This window comes from Chlamydotis macqueenii, chromosome 1, assembly GCF_036417535.1.
Source record: "Chlamydotis macqueenii isolate bChlMac1 chromosome 1, bChlMac1.mat, whole genome shotgun sequence".
In the NCBI taxonomy this organism is placed as follows: domain Eukaryota; kingdom Metazoa; phylum Chordata; class Aves; order Otidiformes; family Otididae; genus Chlamydotis; species Chlamydotis macqueenii.
Window position 1 is genome coordinate 144,050,845 of NC_141556.1, and position 18,414 is coordinate 144,069,258.

At 39.6% G+C, this 18,414-nt stretch overlaps 1 protein-coding gene across 2 annotated transcripts in view; it reads left to right on the plus strand.

Moving 5' to 3' along the window:
* Positions 1 to 18,414, plus strand: part of OCA2 (OCA2 melanosomal transmembrane protein) — a 175,915-nt gene that overhangs the window by 95,312 nt on the left and 62,189 nt on the right. For both annotated transcript variants that reach the window (XM_086740677.1, XM_086740684.1), the window contains exons 18-19: positions 11,530 to 11,657; positions 17,949 to 18,008. In XM_086740677.1, the coding sequence (XP_086596803.1) occupies positions 11,530 to 11,657; positions 17,949 to 18,008 (188 nt within the window). The remainder of the gene's footprint in view (positions 1 to 11,529; positions 11,658 to 17,948; positions 18,009 to 18,414) is intronic.

Genomic DNA, 18,414 nt, shown 5'->3' on the forward strand with positions numbered 1-18,414 from the left:
AAACATTTTAAAACTGTGACTGAAATAATGAAAAAGTAGGGAAATAATTGTTTTCATTTAACTCAAACTGACTTCTGTTTGTTTGGTAGGCCATGTTGTGCAGAGCTCCTTTTTATTTTATTGCCAGTGCATTAAAGGAGAAATGCATTCAGTTGCTGTAGCTACAAAAGTCTCCTGTTGTATTATCACTCCTTTGAATAATAGTTGTCATATTTTCTGACTTATTTCCATAATTTACTGAAAATTTGTTGAAATTCACAAGAGAAATTAAATACCTTAATTGGAAAGGGCTTCAGCAGAACAAAAACCCCCAAATTATATCTACAGAGAATATTATGCAAATTGAGAATGCTGTGCAAATTATAGCAAAAATTTTGTCTTAACCTGCAGAGAGGAGTGACACCTCAACTTCAGGACAGTGGACTGGTCTGAAGTTTCTCCCATATAATTTCTCTTGATTTTCATCCTGCTTTTGTTGAAGTGGATGTGCATGATTTTCAGCTTACACTAACATACCTAAGTGAGCCAATAATAGAGGCTGAGTGGCACTTGTCTGGTAGCTTGCTTAGTGATGAAGAAAAGGCTGCATTGCTCCAGAGAGCTACACAAACTTGCCTAAATTTGATATTGAATCACAGAATGTCAGTTGTTCTGTATCGATATTTAGCTGACTTAGAAACACTGAAGCTAGTTCTCCATTACTTCAGCCTTCTAAGATTTTAACAGCTAACTGAATCGATTTTGTTTCCTGCAACATTTTCAACAAGGATTTCACTGGGGCAATAATTATTCCCTAACAACTTTGAGACAGATCAGCAGGGTCCGTATGTGTAACAGCTTGTGCAAGAGTTAGCAGTGCTGTAGCCAATGACAGAAACCTTAAACTTAGAGATCTTTGACTAAATCATTTAATGTATAAGCTAAAAAAGAACTAATATTGCACCAGCGAAATAAATGTGTGGTTTTGTTCTGAATATGCAGTTGCCTAAGAATAACTCTAATAAGCGCTTTCCCCGAGCTTTTATCTGGGCCCTGGGACAGAATATGTATATGGTTTCTTTACAATAATGGTTTCTTTAGAAACAGAGGTTTCTTTAGAATGATGAAAATGTTTTTAGACCTGAACCACTCCTCCACAGCTCTGTGAGAAACATCCTGCTTCACAGTGTGCAGCAGCATGTCTCAGGTCTAAAAGATGTATAAATGGTCATGGAGAAGGAACATAGGGCTGAGAAAGGTGTGGACAGATCCCATTAGATTGAATTGGGTGTTAGAGTCAAAGCATCTATAAGACTCTTATTTTTACACATTGAATTGTTATTCTGGAGCTTTTTCCTCATCTGCTTTCAGTGACAAATAGATTAAACCATGTTATGGTACTATCCTGTGTGATGGATGGTGTATAAATCTGCCACTGTTTACAAACAACAAAATTATGTGTGCAGAAATAAACAAACTTGCCTCTCAAAATGTGTTTTTCCTATAGAGAAGGAGGAAAAGAGAAAACGCTAATACTTTGGAAATGCTTGGTTTCAGCTGAATTTGGGTAACAGTTAAAATGGAAGGTTCATTACAGAGCTAGTCAATATTACTGAAGTAGTAGTAGTAATTGTTCATTAGTTATTATTAAGTAGTTATTTTATTAAATGTTTGAAAAAAAGACCAGTTTAATAAGCTGGAGTATAATTGTTTAGTGCTTAAGAAGAGAGAAAATCCTGGTAAGATAGACAGCTGTTAAACTGTAAAAACTGATGAATGACATAGATTTAATAAAACATAGGCTTAATGCCAATAGCCACCTTGTTAAATTTAGCACATCTTACATTTCACATCTTAAATGACTATATCCTCAGCATAAAAAGTGCACATTTGCTCTTTAATTTGTCACTGAATCTAACATTTATCTCCAGATTATCTAGGGTCGGTGATATTAACCAGTTTCAGCTAGAGAGAACGTGTAGGTATTGACTAAGTATCTGCACATATGATACTAAATTGCAAACTATATTTATAGCAGTCACAACAAATATTTTATTTTTCTTGTCTTTTTTTTCCCCTTTGTATTTTTTTTTTTTACTTTGTAAAGCTTTCCAACATGGTTTGATAAATGAAGGAACCAGATGCAATGTCTGGGATGCAACATTTATGGAGCTTTTTTATACAGCTAAAAATATCAGCTTGAATAATCTGTGGTTGCCTGGAAACTCCTTCACACGTTTCAGTAAAGTAGATGGTTTTGGTCACCAAAATGTTTGGATTAGGGATGCCTTCACTGTATATGGCAGTAGGCTCCCAATTTCAAAGTATCAGTGGTGATATTATGCTTGTGATATTGTGGGCAAAAAGGAGAACATTCCTTATACTTGGAGCTAAGAATTTATTGTTAGTCTAATTAAAAGTTGTATCAGTGTAAACAAAACACAACAAACAGTTACTGTTAGCCCTCTTACAATAATACTAACACAATTCAAATTATCTAATTAATACAAAAGAAAACTCATTAACAATATACAGTTAAAACTGTTCATCATAGTTTAGCCCCAATGGGGACCAGGCTACGCAATCTCTCTCTCATTCTCCCCACCCTCCAGTGGGACAGAAGGGAGAACTGGTAAACAAAAAGCAGCAAAACCACAGTGGGTTGAGACAAAACAAAAATAAATTTAAGAAAGATAACAGAAGAAAACAAAGCAGTGAGGGAAAATAAATACAGCACAATGGCTTACAACAACCCTCACTACCCATTTTCTTCCCACATAGCAGGGAACTCCCCTCAGCACCCTCCTCACTTATATACTGGGCATGATGTCAGATGGGATGGAATAGCCCTTTGGCTAATTTGGGTAAACTATCCCAGCTGTTGGCTAATTAGTAAACTATCCCAGCTGGGTGCCCCAGCCATAGGGGCCACCAGCTCCAGTTCTCCACCCAGGTCAGGTGAATATTAACTCTATCCTAGCCAGAACCAGGACGCTGTTGTAAAAAAATCTGACAAAAACAAGAAAACAAAAATAGTCCCAGTATATCAGTATATACCACTTACATTCTGATGTTAGGGTGACCCTTTGCTGCTCTGCAGGGTGCTAAGCTTCACAGGTTTAAGGCTGGGAAGAGTCACAATAAAGTGTTGATATCTTCAGGTCTTTGCTGGTATGAATGTGATAAGGGTGTCTTCCTCCTTTTTACCAGGAAGTAAATAGTGTTGATGTTAATGGTTTCTTCCTCCCTGTTCTTGGGTCCACCTGATCCCATTTTTATACATTTTCTAAAGCTTTTTCAAATATGGTCTTCAGCTCAGCACTATACCTAATTTTATAGTATGTAGTGTGTTGTATGTATGTTACATACTTGTTTCTTGTCTTTTTTGTTACCCCTAAAATGAGTTTTAACCATCTTCTGAGTTTGCTCTGTCATCTATTACTGACCACTGCTGAGTTGCTGCTATCCTGGGCCTTTGGTATTATCATATGCATCCTTTTTAGCTGCAATTACTCATTTTGTGCGCTTCTGTCTCTGGCAACTTCTTTCTTCCTTTACTGTTTTCCATTAATGCTCCACCTACATGAAGCTGTGACACTGCTTTCCATGACTAAAGTGGCTTCTTTCGTTCCTGACTTGATGATGGTAAACAGAGCAACAAATTGTAGCGTCTGACAAGAGTGTCTAGCCTAATGTAGTAAGATATAGTAAAATTAGAGCCATGCTTTTAGGCACTCCTCTTTGAAAGTTCTCAGCTCTCTCTGGAGACCCTTCCAGGTCTTTGCAGTTGTGCTTACAGGGGCTGATCTGCAACCCTTTTCCCCAGATGGTATCAGCTACAACTGTCGGTGGAGTTTGGAGTATTTGTCTTCATTTAGGGCTCTTCGTCTCCCTGCTCTTGTTTTATTCATCTACTATTTTATCAGTTCTGGCATGCTATGGTGTTGGTTTAAGTTGTCTAGTACTTTTACACTGGGGTCAAGAAGAGCACTGCATGTGATTGACCTGCTGGTCTCAAACTATGTAGCATGAAGATGTGATTGCACCATGAAGACATGAATTGTTGTTTTAAAATGAGAATGGACATAACTGTATTTAAGAGACTTAGCACATCTTCAATTCATAGTGATGTTGAAAAAGTTTCTGGTACAGTGTAGATGAACAGGAGTTAAAAATAAGTTTTACAATTATTTTTTACTAATTATGATGTTGGAATGGAACTAAACTCATGCAGTTTAGGCTCAGACAGTGTGGTCTGATCTTACTTATTTCTCCTTCACAGCATAATAATTTGTTCCTGAAAATAAGAGAAATCTACTTTCCATGATCCTGACAGTCCTAATTTCTTTTAGGAACATTTTCAAAAGAATTGTGCCCTTGAAATTGCAGAGTCATCTTTACAACCATGTAATTAAGCATTTGAAAATATCCCCTGTCCTTGCAGCTGCTCATACACTTGATGAGAAAAGACCAAGAACCAGTAACAGTTGTATCTACTAGTGCAGCTTTTACGCTTTATGGATTACTTCTAGAAAAGCTGACCTTCCCTCTATCTTGGTATTTGCATCTTGTCAAATTATTTTTGGTTCACAAGAGTCAATAAGGCTATGGCAATAGAGTGTGTTTTTTTTTGCAGTGACCTTTACTGAGATAGCTCTATAAATTTTTTAGACTTATGAATTGATGCAATATACACAGCTATATATCTGTCAACACATCTTCCCTGTAGAGGCAGTGCCTAGCTATAGCAATCTCTAACCAGGTTTTCCTTCTTACAATGTTCTATCTTGAATGTCGTCCTTTCTCATCTAAGAAATTGTGTTTGGAGAATTAACTAAGTTAGGTCTTGACATCACAATACAGTGGCGAATGTGATTACTGCATTCTGACCTCATGGTATTACAACTATGCAACGAAGTCCAGCCCATCCTTTCCTAACGCATGTGCTGATCTGTGATGATGGAGAAGCTAGTCCTCTGCCTCCTTGTTTTATGCTACACTTCTGGTTTTTAACTTTGACATTACCTTCTATCAGCATAGGTTTCTGTTTCTTTTGCCTTGCACGGGATTATAGTTTCCACCAACTTTTTTTTGCACCCTTTCAGTCCTCTTGTATTGTACCAAGTACTTCTTGTGGTGCAAACTATCCTGCACTGCCATCATCACAGTTCTGTCCCCAAGGACACTTATCAGCAAGTATTACTTATAAGCAACCAGCATGATTTCAGAATGTATATTTTCAGGGATGTCTGATAAAATAAACAAAAAAATTACAGAAACCTAAATACAGGACCACATTCAGAACTACTGGTGAAACATATTCCATAAGTAGAGCAAGCGCTACTAGAAATACGTCCTTGATTTAGCTTTTTCACTCAAATATTTCTATATGCATGTGTAAGAATATAGTGGAGTGTATGCTTTACATAACCTAACAAATACAACATAGTGTATGAAGGACTGGCATACATCCTTAGGCTCAATTTTGAGGGGTTGTGGAGTTAAGTAGACTTGTGATGGACTTTACTTCCTTGTATATTCAATAACAGGTTGTGTAAAAATTATTCAAAAATAAGCGCAACTATATTTTAGCTGGTAAGCTGGTTATGGACATTGTGGTATAAAAGGGTTTCTGCAGTTTACAGTAAGTTGCTGTGGCCATTTTGGCAAATAGAGAAAAAGAATATCATACTTTGCTCAGTGACAAATGTCTAAGAAATCAATGTGTCCATGCTATTCTTTGCAGATAGGAGTATTATATTTTCATTTGACAGAAGCTGGTCTAGCTGATTTTTAGAAAACTTTATTTATTTCTCAACTGCTATAAATATGTGACCCTGAATACTGTGTAGCCTGAATCTGCCTTGCTGCTATTTCACCTCCTCTGCACTCCCTCTTGTCCTACCCTCTACTGCTGATGCCAACAGGTTACTCTCTGCCTTCTGCAGCAGCCTGGTACAAACTTGAAGACTTTCCAGAACCCATTAAATCTGCTTATCTTTGAGCTAAATATCCTGAATTCTTTAATTTTTTTTTCCTCAAAAGTCAACTTGTTGGACTGTTGATTGTACTTACTTCTCTGCCTTGGATTTCCTAATGAGTATGCATCTTTCTTGAAGTGTATCTTCTCAGAGTTTACCAGGGATGAAGAGAGCAGAGGTTGCTTCACAGAATTTACCATTTATCCTCCTGGTTCTGTGTTTCAGTGGGCCATTAGGCTCAGTAGTGATCCACTGTATTTCTTTTCTGCGGGACTGTTAGGTATCCGGTTGCTTCCCACCCTGGATTTGTGCAAATTTAACTCTTCCTACCTAAATGTAATACCCTGCACCTGAATTTCTTGAGCAGCACAGCATGCTGTTTTGCGTAGGCCAGCAATGAGGTTGTGAAATGTTTTCCTGGCTTTGATTTTCAGTGTATATGTCTCAAGTGCCACATCAACTTCGGTAGAAATGAATTTAAGTGTACCATCAGTATAAAGTAATAAAGACATTATTACAAATTCTGCACACATAAAGTGAACATACAGTGTTTACATGTTGACATCATTAGGAGGAAGATTATTATGCTTTTAAGCTGGTAGTAGGTCAGATAAAATTACTGTTACTAAGGAATACAAATTCTTAATAAGCATTTGAAAGGCCTACAGATTACACAGTATATTTTTTCTTTCATTTCTTTCTCTTTTGCCTACCTTCTTCCCGCATATTCTAGGCTTCTATTTGATTCTATTAGATTGTTTTCTATTTTCAAGTTCTTCTGCTTGATTATGTCAAAATAAGGGAGGGTTTTTTCTGAGTAGGATGGCAATTGTACTCTCATAATGAGCTATGTATTTTTCCAAAGGTGGTTTTCCCTGCTGGGTAAAGAGTATGAGAATAGCAAAGCTTTGAAGCTATTTCTACTGTACTGTTTTTTTTTTCTGGTCCCAGCCAGAAGGCCAGGGAATCTTTTCTGTGAGGAATGGATTATAAATTTGCAAGGTGTATTTTATAATAAAATCTAATTTTATTTTTCCTAAAATAAGCAGAAATTGTCACTGACTTCAAGAGGTACCATATCAATGCAGAAATGGAATTTTGATTCAGTTTCTCTCCATGTTATGTTTCCAGAAAATCAATTGTTGTGAAACAGAGACACTAAAAGGCAGTAAAGGAAGTGGTCTGTGCAAATATAAATGGACTTTGCTTTTCCTATAGTAATGGGAAATTATTTTTTGAAATTATTTCTGTTTCTCTTCCTACTGGCTATCTTCTGCAGCCCAGTAAGCTAGAAAATAAATTAACAGAGAAGCTAGTCTTTAATGTATCCTAGTACTTTCAATTCTTCAAAGAGGAAGGAATAGCTTCAAATTGAATCCAGGGCAAATGCAAAGCTACCCAAATATATAAAACACTGATATAGTATGTTCACTTTCATGATTGTACTTAGAAAGGCCTTGGAAAAGCCTTAGAAAACTTGTCCACTTAGAAAGGGAGGCTGCCATGTGTTTGTTAACTTTGTAGTTAAGTTTGACAAGCTGTTCATCAGAGAGCAGTCAGTCAAGCAGTTATGGACATATACTAACTACTCACTACTGTGACCTTCGGGCTTCAGAAGACGACTTTACTCTTGTTCAGCTATGGGAAGCTTGAGGTCAAACCATGGTACTAAAAGGCATCATCAACAGAGAGCTCACATAAAGTCCTCCAAATTCCCTGAGAGACCTCCTCTCTCCTCTCCCCTTCTCTTCACTCCCTCTCAGAGATGGGTAACTGTTTCTCCTCTTTGCAGGCACAGAAAGGAGAGCAAATACACTTTGAACAGACTGTGTGTATAGGCTGAAATAAGCTCTGTGCAGCCAGAGATGGCAGCTGGTGTTTGAGCTGTACTTGCTAGAGCACTGCAGGAGGACACATCCCTTCCCGGCCATATTCCCAGGGAATAATATTGTAAGGCAAGGCACTGTTCTCTCATGCAAAGCCATGTGCGTGGAGCTAATACATGCTGATAACACTTGTGGTGCTAGAAAATGCTTGGCTCTATCTACCTCTTCTGCTATTCAATTACATTTCATTAGCTTTAGCGAATAATTGTTATCTCTGTTCAGCATGTTCAAGTTGATTTATTTTCGTTGGAGGCAGGAGAGTAGAAATAATGCCAAAATATTATCACAGATTGTTCCAGAACTATTGAGAAATTGCTGTTCTTTAACTCTTCACTTTGTTGTACTTGCATACAAAATGTATGCAAGGTAACATTGCCACTTATATTTATACAAAATAGCAGCAAAATTCTGCTACTAAGCTCCTGATCTGCACAAATCTACTTTCCCTTGCAGTAGTCCTCTGACAGGAATTGCCATAATCTTTATTTATTTAAGGCGGAGTTGGGCCCACTGTTCTTTACTGGAATTCAGAGAACAGCCAAGACTTGACAGTCAGAAGAAAATCAGCCCATGCATTTCCTAGTGGTAGACAGGAACTGACAGTTCTCTCCTTCCTTTCTTTTGCTGCTCTGGAAACTCCTGGAGTGCTCCTGTCCCTATGGTTTGTAACTGGCTTTGCAAAGTCTGATTTAGCTATGGGATGAATGAGATTATCAAGAATTTTCAGAACATTTTCCTTGAAGATCCTTTATATGGCATTGCCACTTCATCATTCAAGCTAAACACATACTCTTTAATCAGTTCTGGAGTCTTTTTCCAATAGGTGGTAAAAATTTAATTCTTCACAAGAAAATTTGGCAGCTGTTTGGAAAGAGAAGAAGCAAGGCTGTGTGTACCTGAAGCTGCAAAAGTGGGTCTTCTACACAAACGGTTACTGGAGGATGTGGCTGGGAATAGAGGAGGGCAGCTGCTCCAGCCCCTTGCAAAATGTGGAGGGCTGAGATGATTAATTGTGACCCAGCATTTCTTTCAGAGCCTTTTTGAAGAGAGACTCCATACAGTACAAAGGATATGCATGCTTTACCCCAGCGCACCAAAGCCAGCTTTCCTCCTTATACACCTAAACGGAACCTCTTCTAACACTTGGCATCTCTCTCCCTGCTTCAGTGGTATGGGATGGATTTCACCCTGACTGTGCCACATTTCATACCCTGTAGAGCAAAGGACAGCCAAAGTAGAGTTTGCTTTCAGAGCCAGGCTGTCTTGAAGGGAGGGAGGGGAGCTTTACCTCACTGCTGGAGTTTAGTAGGAGACTTGTGAGAGGGACCAGCTATTCCTAGTCTGCTCTCTTTCATGATTATTCTTCTCCTCCTCCCTTGCATTATGATGCTCATGCATGAGCTATTTTTGACCACACACTCTGATTAGATCACTGTGACCAAAGCAGGGAACAGACTCGCTCAACTTGCAGCATGGCTGCGTTTCTGTCTTTGGAAGTAAGCAGAGCTGGCTGTGAGACATGTTTTTTGGATCCCGTGGGGCACTCAGATCGGATTTTGCTCAAAATCTGTATTGGGAACGATGTAGGAGCTGAAGCTACAAAATTTGGGATACAAAATTCCTTCAATTTTCAGCGCTCTGCTTAGCTTTGGCTTTGTTTCCACCTATATGGTGGTATTTCTGCTGTCAACACTTTAAACTTCCTAGTCCTTCATACCTGTTTGTTTACAAGGATTTCCCTGCATCTCTGTGTAGATTGGGTTTGCACTATGCTAAAGAAAAAAATCTTATGAGAGTCACTTATCAAGGAAACAGCAAGACCAGAATGATCAGCCATGTCAAAGCTTTTCAAGAATAAGGATCATGGGGAGAGGGCTGGGGAAGAGAGAAGCTGTCTGTAGTGCTGGAAAATGTGGTTTCAGCCAAGCAGAGAGGGCAGAAGCCAGGTTAGGGGCATCAAGAGTAAATTGGGGAGATGGCACTTGGAGGCGCTTGAGAAGAAAGAAACAGATTGAAGAGCTGATGTCACCAAGAGAAGCTGTTTTTTGGAGCTGAAAAATGCAAGAAATATTATTTCACTGCTACACAAATACTACAGCATAAAATAAACCCACCTTATAGCACAAAAACTGGAGCTAGTGTCAAGATAGCTGATTTAGCTCTACTTGCCAAATTGACCAGCCAGAGTAACTCCTGAGCTGCTGCTTTTGGCTTTCGGGCAGGTCTGGTTGCCCACACTGAGCAGCAGTATTTTCGGTGGATGTTCCTTACTGATAACAGGTAACCTGAAATTCTCATTTAAAGAGTGCAACATGTCACTGAAAGCTCCTAAAAGGTTATTGAGAGAGGAAAATGCATTCTTCAACAAGGGAATAGTTATGTGACACTGTAGAGGTGTTTTTTTTTTTAGAAAATAGTTGATGTTTACAGCTTCATGACCAAGGAGAACCTTTGGTCTCTTTATTTCTTTTATATTCAAATAGAATTTAAATGGAATATAGCTTGATTTAAAACTGTTGGATGTCTCTGGATCTCTTTCTTCTTCTAACAGAAAAATACTTTTACACAAGCTGTAAATTAGATGGCCTAAAGTTTTATGAATTGGTCTTCTACCTTTAAATTTTCTTACAATAGTGTTTCTTGAACGCTTTTGGAGAGGGTTCACTTCATTCATCTATCTTCTTCATAGCAGGGGCCTATTCTCCTTAAGTTACATTTGTTATTTGATCATAAGTTTTTGACTTAAATTTCTTTGCCAGCACAGATTGTTATTCTTCTTTCTTCCTCTTTTTTTTTTTCTGCAATTTTGTGAATCCATCACTTTCTGTTTGTGGATATATGAAATATTATAAGTTATATAAAATGGTCACAAGAAAGAGAGAAATAACTTGAAGAGCTGAGAGGCTTTATTTCCATGCCATTAAAAAACCTTTAAATTATGTACGTTATTTTTTTCTATTAAAAAACAAAATCATTTCCTATTTAGGAAAAAAAAATAGAGAAGAAAGAAAGAGAAGCATTGTTTTGAGGAAAAAAACACCCCAACCCCTTTTGTTTCATGTCTGAAATCCCATTCTATTGTTTAAGATAAATATGCCAGAGGAATCAAATAGCTCCAGAACGCATTTTACCTGTAGAGAGAGAAAGTGAGTCTTGCTCGGACTGGAAATTTACTGATTAGGTTCTCTGTCTGACTGTGCATTTGCTTTGCATTTTCTCTCAATCAGTTACCAAAATATATTTCTGAAAACACTTCAGCATGTATAGATTGATCCTATCTGCATAGAGCCTGTTTTACTGTTTAAGTCTGTCCCTTTTATTTCTTAAAGAGATTTTTCCATCCTCTGTTTATCTTCTAGAGCTCATAGCACTGAGGGTGATGAAACACTGGAACAGGTTGCCCAGAGAGGTGGTGGACGCCCCATCCCTGGAAACATTCAAGGCCAGCTTGGATGGGGCTCTGAGCAACCTGATCTGGTTGGAGATGTCCCTGGTCCTTGCAGGGGGATTGGACTAGATGACCTTTAAGGGTCCCTTCCAACCCAAATTATTCTAGGATTCCGCAGCCATTGAGTGTTCAAGACTCTGAAAAATGCAATACTGTAACTTTTCCGTTGGTGGCACAACACCCAGACAACAAGTCTGTGACATGTAAAGTGGTGTTCTCTCTTTTTCTAATGCAGGCTGGATTGCCATGTTGGGAGCCATTTGGCTGCTAGTGCTAGCAGACATCCATGATTTTGAGATTATATTGAACAGAGTTGAGTGGGCAACCCTCCTTTTCTTTGCAGCATTGTTTGTTCTCATGGAGGTAAGATTCTCTAATTTCTAAAGCTTGAAGAGTTATAACTGACTTAAAATGTGAATCATGTTCCTGGGAAGCAGCCTCCTGCAGATTCAATCCTGCTGGAATATTGAAGATTGACTGTAGTCATGGCAGTACAAAGAGAAATTGCAGAGCGGTGGAAGTTGGCTGGACCTCTTTGGTAATTAATTTTTCACTGTAAGCTTGGTCTCTCTCTCTCCTGCTGCATTTGCTGAATGTATCTGACACAATAATTTTAATATAAGTGGAATTTTAGTTTCCAGGTTTGTAAGCGGTCTATGTGTGGAGATAGTTTATATGTATTTATGTGTTTTGCAACTATTTAGACAAAAGATAGGAAAAATAAAAGAAGAATAAACCATGCTCTCTGCTATATGCTGGCTACCAAATGTCAGAAGAGATTTCATAAGAGTATGATTTGAAAGGATAATATAACTGAATTTTTCTTCGCAATTGTAATTTTAAAATATATGCAGTATTGTGAATGCCTGGGTATCTTGCTGTGTAGTTTCTTTGTGTTTGTCTGCTTGACTATTAGAAACAGTTCAGCCATGTTTGTATCACATTGTATTTACTGTTTGATGCTTTTTTTAAGATTTATTTTTACCCTAAATGTTTGGATAATTCTTTGTATGAATACTCACATTTGCTTGTCAATTATGCTTCTGTGGCTCCTCTAGAATGCTTGATATTTTTCAGTTGTTATATGTTGAGTTTAAGTGATGCAATTATGTTGTAAATACATGACTGACAAAACCAAAGTGGCCACTGGCACTGCCGTGATTAGTGATTTGTCTGAGTGAGCAGCCTGGGAAAAACCTGTAATAACAAATTTGCTCACATAGCCTTCTTCCTCCATCCTCCCTCCTAGTAATTGCAGAGAATCCAAGAATTTGTAAATTGGGATCTATTAAAAAAATCACCAACAGTAAAAGGGACAAAATTTAAAGCAAATGCAAACAGGAAATAATTCAGCTAACACTAATTAATGTCAAACTGGAAGTCAAAATCTGGTAACCTCTAAGAAGATGAATGGAAACTCTGATTATCATTAGGAGGCTTGTTTGTGAGCTCATATATCTAAGATTCATGATTAAATTTTGATTTATTGTGCAACCATTAGTACAGTCAATTTTTACCGCTCTACATTATCAGACTCTATATATCCTTGTATTTTCTGGCTCTTATAGGGAAACTGTATTGAAGCCATGTTTATTTTTTCTGCTGCTACTGTAACAGTTTATTAGTTGCATTCCCTGATGTATTTGTTGTTTTAGCTTGGATTGAATGGTTTTGATTTGAGTACTGTGTGACTGCACAGTAACATAGTAAAGTTATTTGCCATTTACTGCCAGACTTCGGATACGACTGTTGTAATTCACTGAAGTTACGGTTTCTTGGGTCTCAGTGAATAGTTTGCTAATGAAAGAATATTTTTCCTGGCTCTGTAGAATACCAGCAGTTCAAGGTCATGAAAGAAACTTGAACACATAATAAAGAAAAAAGTGAGAGACACTAAATTCTTCCCCATAAATGAATAAGAAAAATGTTCAAAATATCATTGCTGATAATTTTGATCTGAATCTATTACCCTTTGGATTAGTAGGAGATGAAAGTCCGTGACAAGGCATTTTTCTTTGCTTTAGGTTAACAATGTCAAGAAGAAACAAGTCAAAACAAAGATATGCGTTGAAATGTAAGAAATCTTTCCATGAGCTGGGCACTCCACAGTTGTCAGCTCATATTCTTGTGGGTCACTCTTGGTGATCCTTCGTCTTAGAGGATTCTCAGTCTGAAGCTATTTCCTGCTGCTATAAATGTTCCTTTCATATTATAAGGCATGTTTAAAAACCTGTGTGGGAGTTATGAAAATTTTGGAAAACGTGAATTAAGCTCTAGAGCTGTGGGGGAACTCTCAGAGGTTCTGCCTTTGGGTGCTCAGTGGTCCAGTTTAATAGGTCTTTTGCCATGAAAAAGTTGGAAATCCTTTGGACCAATCTTGTTTTCTATTGTATCCTTCAGGTAATTCATCTTTGCATCTGTCTTTTTAGTCCTTGTTCACAACTGGCTGTTACAGGCTATAAAATCTTTCTGCTTTTTCTGTCCCTTTGTGAGATAAGCTTCTATGCCTCTTAAGGATACAGTATTTTGTTCACCTTTATAGCCAAAATTGCCATTTTACCTTTATCCCTTCAGACAGTGTTTATTTATAACAGTCATCATGACATGTTGTCCATAAGACAGTTTCATGCAATTTTTTTTTTGTGCATAAATTAGCCTTTGATCTAAAATGGCGCATGATTTTTTCTGCAGTGAAAGAGTATTTTGAGCTGTCAGACAGGAGCTAGTATGCCTGGAGGCACCAAATCGTGCAGTGATACTTATTCCTCTGAGAAGACACAGGAAGATCCAGGAGACCCTCTCTGCTGATTACACCCAGGGGAGGCCAGTGGCAGGGTTCCAATTGCTGACCTTCGCTTAGGTGCTTGCGGGCGACTGGCCTGGATACTGTAGAGAGACCCTAAAGTTGGTTATGGGATTAGTACTGTCATCATCTCTGATGTGATGGGCTACATATAGACTGACTGTCTTGCAGGAGCAATGTGCGTATTCTTCACTTCCTCCCCTCTATCCTGAATATCTCTTTTGTAGTACCGTGTCTGGATTCCAAAACAAATTTTGAGTGTTACTGAAAAGTAGTATGTTGTGTTAATAGATAATTAAGTAATAAGGCATCAATGTTAACTGATTGTAACTCTGAGCTCTGGTTTCTGACAGCTAGGTGTTAAAAGTTTGTTTTAAAGTGTAAATGCAAAGGAATTACAGAAAAAAAATATTACAGTTAATTAAAAATATTGCTTTTACATACATTTTAAAAGTCACTTTCATAACCTGTGAGTTGATAAAGCAATGCAGATAGCTTATGGTAATGGAAAATGGTAACTTAAAATTGTCATGTATGTGTATGCATTTAAAAGTCTTATTATTCATTTTCTGTGTGCTGCATCTTTAACTGTAGATATACATTTTCTTGTGCAGTGCATTGTTAAAATGGAATATAATTTCTGGGCCAAATTTAATATGGAGTGATACCCAAACCACTAGTGTTCAGCTGCCACCTGAGCTAGCTGCAGGTACAGGAATTGCCAGTCTGAATAACAGGCCCTTTGTCACTCTGACATTACTTGTCTTATACCACACCACTCAGTGCCTATTAGGATCTTTGTCCATCCCTATCATGGAACTTGACAGCGTGCAAGTTGAATGGTTTTTTTCCACAGATGTGCAACAAGAAGAGCTTTTATAGGTACGTAGGGGACAAAAGAAAGTCCAGGGCAAATGTAGGCCCCCTCCAGAAGGGAACTGGTGTCCTGGTTACCCAGGACATGGAGAAGGCTGAGGTTCTCAATGACTTTTTTGCCTCAGTCTTCACCGACAAGAGTTCCTGTCCCACCACCCAAGCTGTAGAAGGTGCAAACAGGGACTGCGAGAATGAAGAACTGCCCATTGTACTCGAAGAGCAGGTTCGGGATCATCTGAGGAACCTAAAGGTGCACAAGTCCATGGGTCCTGATGAGATCCATCTGCGGGTCCTGAGGGAACTGGCGGATGAAGTTGCCAAGCCACTGGCTATCGTATTTGAGAAGTTGTGGCGGTCTGGTGAGGTCCCCGATGACTGGAAGAGAGGGAACATAACCCCAATTTTTAAAAAGGGGAATAAGGAAGACCCAAGTAACTACAGGCCGGTCAGCCTCACCTCTGTGCCTGGCAAGGTCATGGAGCAGATTCTCCTGGAAACCATGCTAAGGCACATGGAGAGCAAGGAGGTGGTTGGTGACAGCCAACATGGCTTCACCAAGGGCAGATCGTGCCTGACCAATTTGGTGGCCTTCTATGACGGGGTGACGGCATCGGTGGACAAGGGACGAGCAACTGACATCATCTACCTGGACTTGTGCAAAGCTTTTGACACTGTCCTGCATGACATCCTTCTCTCTAAACTAGAGAGACATGGGTTTGATGGAGGGACCACTCGGTGGATAAGGAGTTGGCTGGATGGCCGCACTCAGAGGGTGGTGGTCAACGGCTCAATGTCCATGTGGAGACCGGTCACGAGTGGCGTCCCTCAGGGGTCCGTGCTGGGCCCGGCCCTGTTCAACATCTTTGTCAGCGACATGGACAGTGGGATAGAGTGCACCCTCAGCAAGTTCGCTGACGACACCAAGTTGTGTGGTGCCGTCGACACGCTGGAAGGGAGGGATGCCATCGGGAGGGACCTTGACAGGCTGGAGAGGTGGGCCCGTGCCAACCTCATGAAGTTCAACCAGGCCAAGTGCAAGGTCCTGCACCTGGGTCATGGCAATCCCCGGCACAAATACAGGCTGTGCGGGGAATGGATTGAGAGCAGCCCTGAGGAGAAGGACTTGGGAGTGCTGGTGGATGAGAAGCTTAACATGAGCAGGCAATGCGCCCTTGCGGCCCAGAAGGCCAACCGCATCCTGGGCTGCATCAAGAGAAGCGTGGCCAGCAGGTCGAGGGAGGTGATTCTCCCCCTCTACTCTGCCCTGGTGAGACCCCACCTGGAGTACTGTGTCCAGTTCTGGAGCCCCCAACACAAGAAGGACATGAACCAGTTGGAGAAGGTCCAGAGGAGGGCCACGAAGATGATAAAAGGGCTGGAGCACCTCTCTTTTGAGGACAGGCTGAGAGAGTTGGGGCTGTTCAGCCTGGAGAAGAGGAGGCTCCGGGGAGACCTGATAGCGGTCTTCCAGTACCTCAAGGGGGCCTACAAGAAAGATGGGGAGAGGCTGTTCAGTAGGGCCTGTTGCAATAAGACAAGGAGTAATGGTTTTAAAATAGAGGGGGGCAGATTTAGATTAGAAATTAGGAAAAAATTTTTTCGATGTGAGTTATAGAACACTGGCACAGGTTGCCCAGAAAGGTGGTGGAGGCCCCATCCCTGGAAACGTTCAAGGCCAGGCTGGATGAGGTTCTGAGCAACCTGATCTAGTCAGGGATGTCCCTGTTCCTTGCAGAGGGGTTGGACTAGATGACCTTTGAAGGTCCCTTCCAACCCTAACCATTCTATGATTCTATGATTCTATGTCTCTGAAGGGCTCTGACTGCCAGGTTGTGTGTGTTGTACAGTGTTGTGTTGGGTGAATACTGACTTCTGCAGCTCTGTGTGGGAGTGGAGTCAGTAAGAGAGGCATTGCAGCTAACTGATTCCTTGTCATGCCAGAAAAACAGAAAAAGCCAACCAGCTTGTCCAGGCTCAGCCAAACATTATTTCTTCCCTGAGAAACAGAAACAGATACACCCCATTCAACCTGAAGTTAGTGCTTAATTCTGGACACTTGCAAGAAAAGAAAACAAATCAAAGTGAATTGAAGGCCAGCTCTCATGAGTTAAAATCACCCTTCTACCTTGTGGTTTGAGGGAATAGATCATTATTTTGGGGTGTGAAGACTCAGTTTGTACTCTCCTGTCTGCACAAGGAGAGATCAGAGCCATCACCACTAGGCTGGAGCCTTGCTATGTCTTTTCATCCGTGGTAGTAACCATGTTTGTATGGGATGCTGTCCAGGTGTCCTGTACAAATGGGAATGGCTCTCACAGGGAGAACAGAGCAGCCTGGCCCAGGCTGTCCCCTGGCCTCATGCTTACAGGGCTCCTCTCCTCGGCTCGGGTGTCTGACTTGACCTGGTTTTCTGCATTTCAGGTGCTACTGCCTCTCTGCCAATTTCCATTCACCCAAGACCTCTGGCCTGGTTTAGCAGATGGGCAGTGTTATTTTATTATGGGTCTAAGGAAGCTACTTAACAGAAAAATATGTTTTGCTTTCTCTTTTCTTCATCTGAGTCTGAGCACAAGATGCCTGATTTCATCTGACCTCTTAGGCAAATGATATCGTTCTATCTATATTGTGGTTTTGGGGAAGTTGGTTGAAAATCGGTTGTGTTCAAGTATTCAGGAAAACACGTAACCACTGAAGAATGTAATTAAATTTCAGTTGTTCTCTGACATCTGTGCCCCACACTCTTAAGCAAGCCCACCAGTCATTCCAGTGCAACCAACCCACTTCTGCAAATACAGCTACCAATTTCTGCTGTGTCTTTTCTTTCCAATAATTGCAAAGTTGCTGTAAAAGCTACATGAGATGAATATCAATATCTTGTGAATGCGAAGGAGTCATAGTTTCTTACATCCACTGAAAAAAAATGTAACTGCATCAGCTACTCACTAGTTGATATTAATTTCTCTTTTTTTTTTTAGGCTTTGGCTCATCTGCACTTAATAGACTATATAGGAGAGCAGACAGCTTTGTTAATAAAGGTATGCTTAAAATATTCACAGTTTTTTAACAGGTAAGAAAATTTGTTTTAGTCCAATAGAATAACGAATAATACTTTGATTTTGAATTTAATGTTAATGATTGCATTACTGCATCAGCAATATCAAGAAAGCATGTTATACTTTGGTGTGGATAATATTCAATATGTATGTATCTGTCCACTGCCAGAATAAACAGAGCTGTAAATACAAAAGGCAAGCCTTTTCTGTAGTCTAAAAAACCCCAAGAAAATGTAAAGACTAAAAGAAGAAAATTTAGAGTTGCACATTTTATTTCTTGTGTGAAATGCAAGTAAGAGTGTTAGAAATATCAGTCTTTGTATTTATGTCTGTTCAGATTTTCTTGGAAAAAGAACAGTAATTGTGTAATGTTGAGCTATTTTCTTTA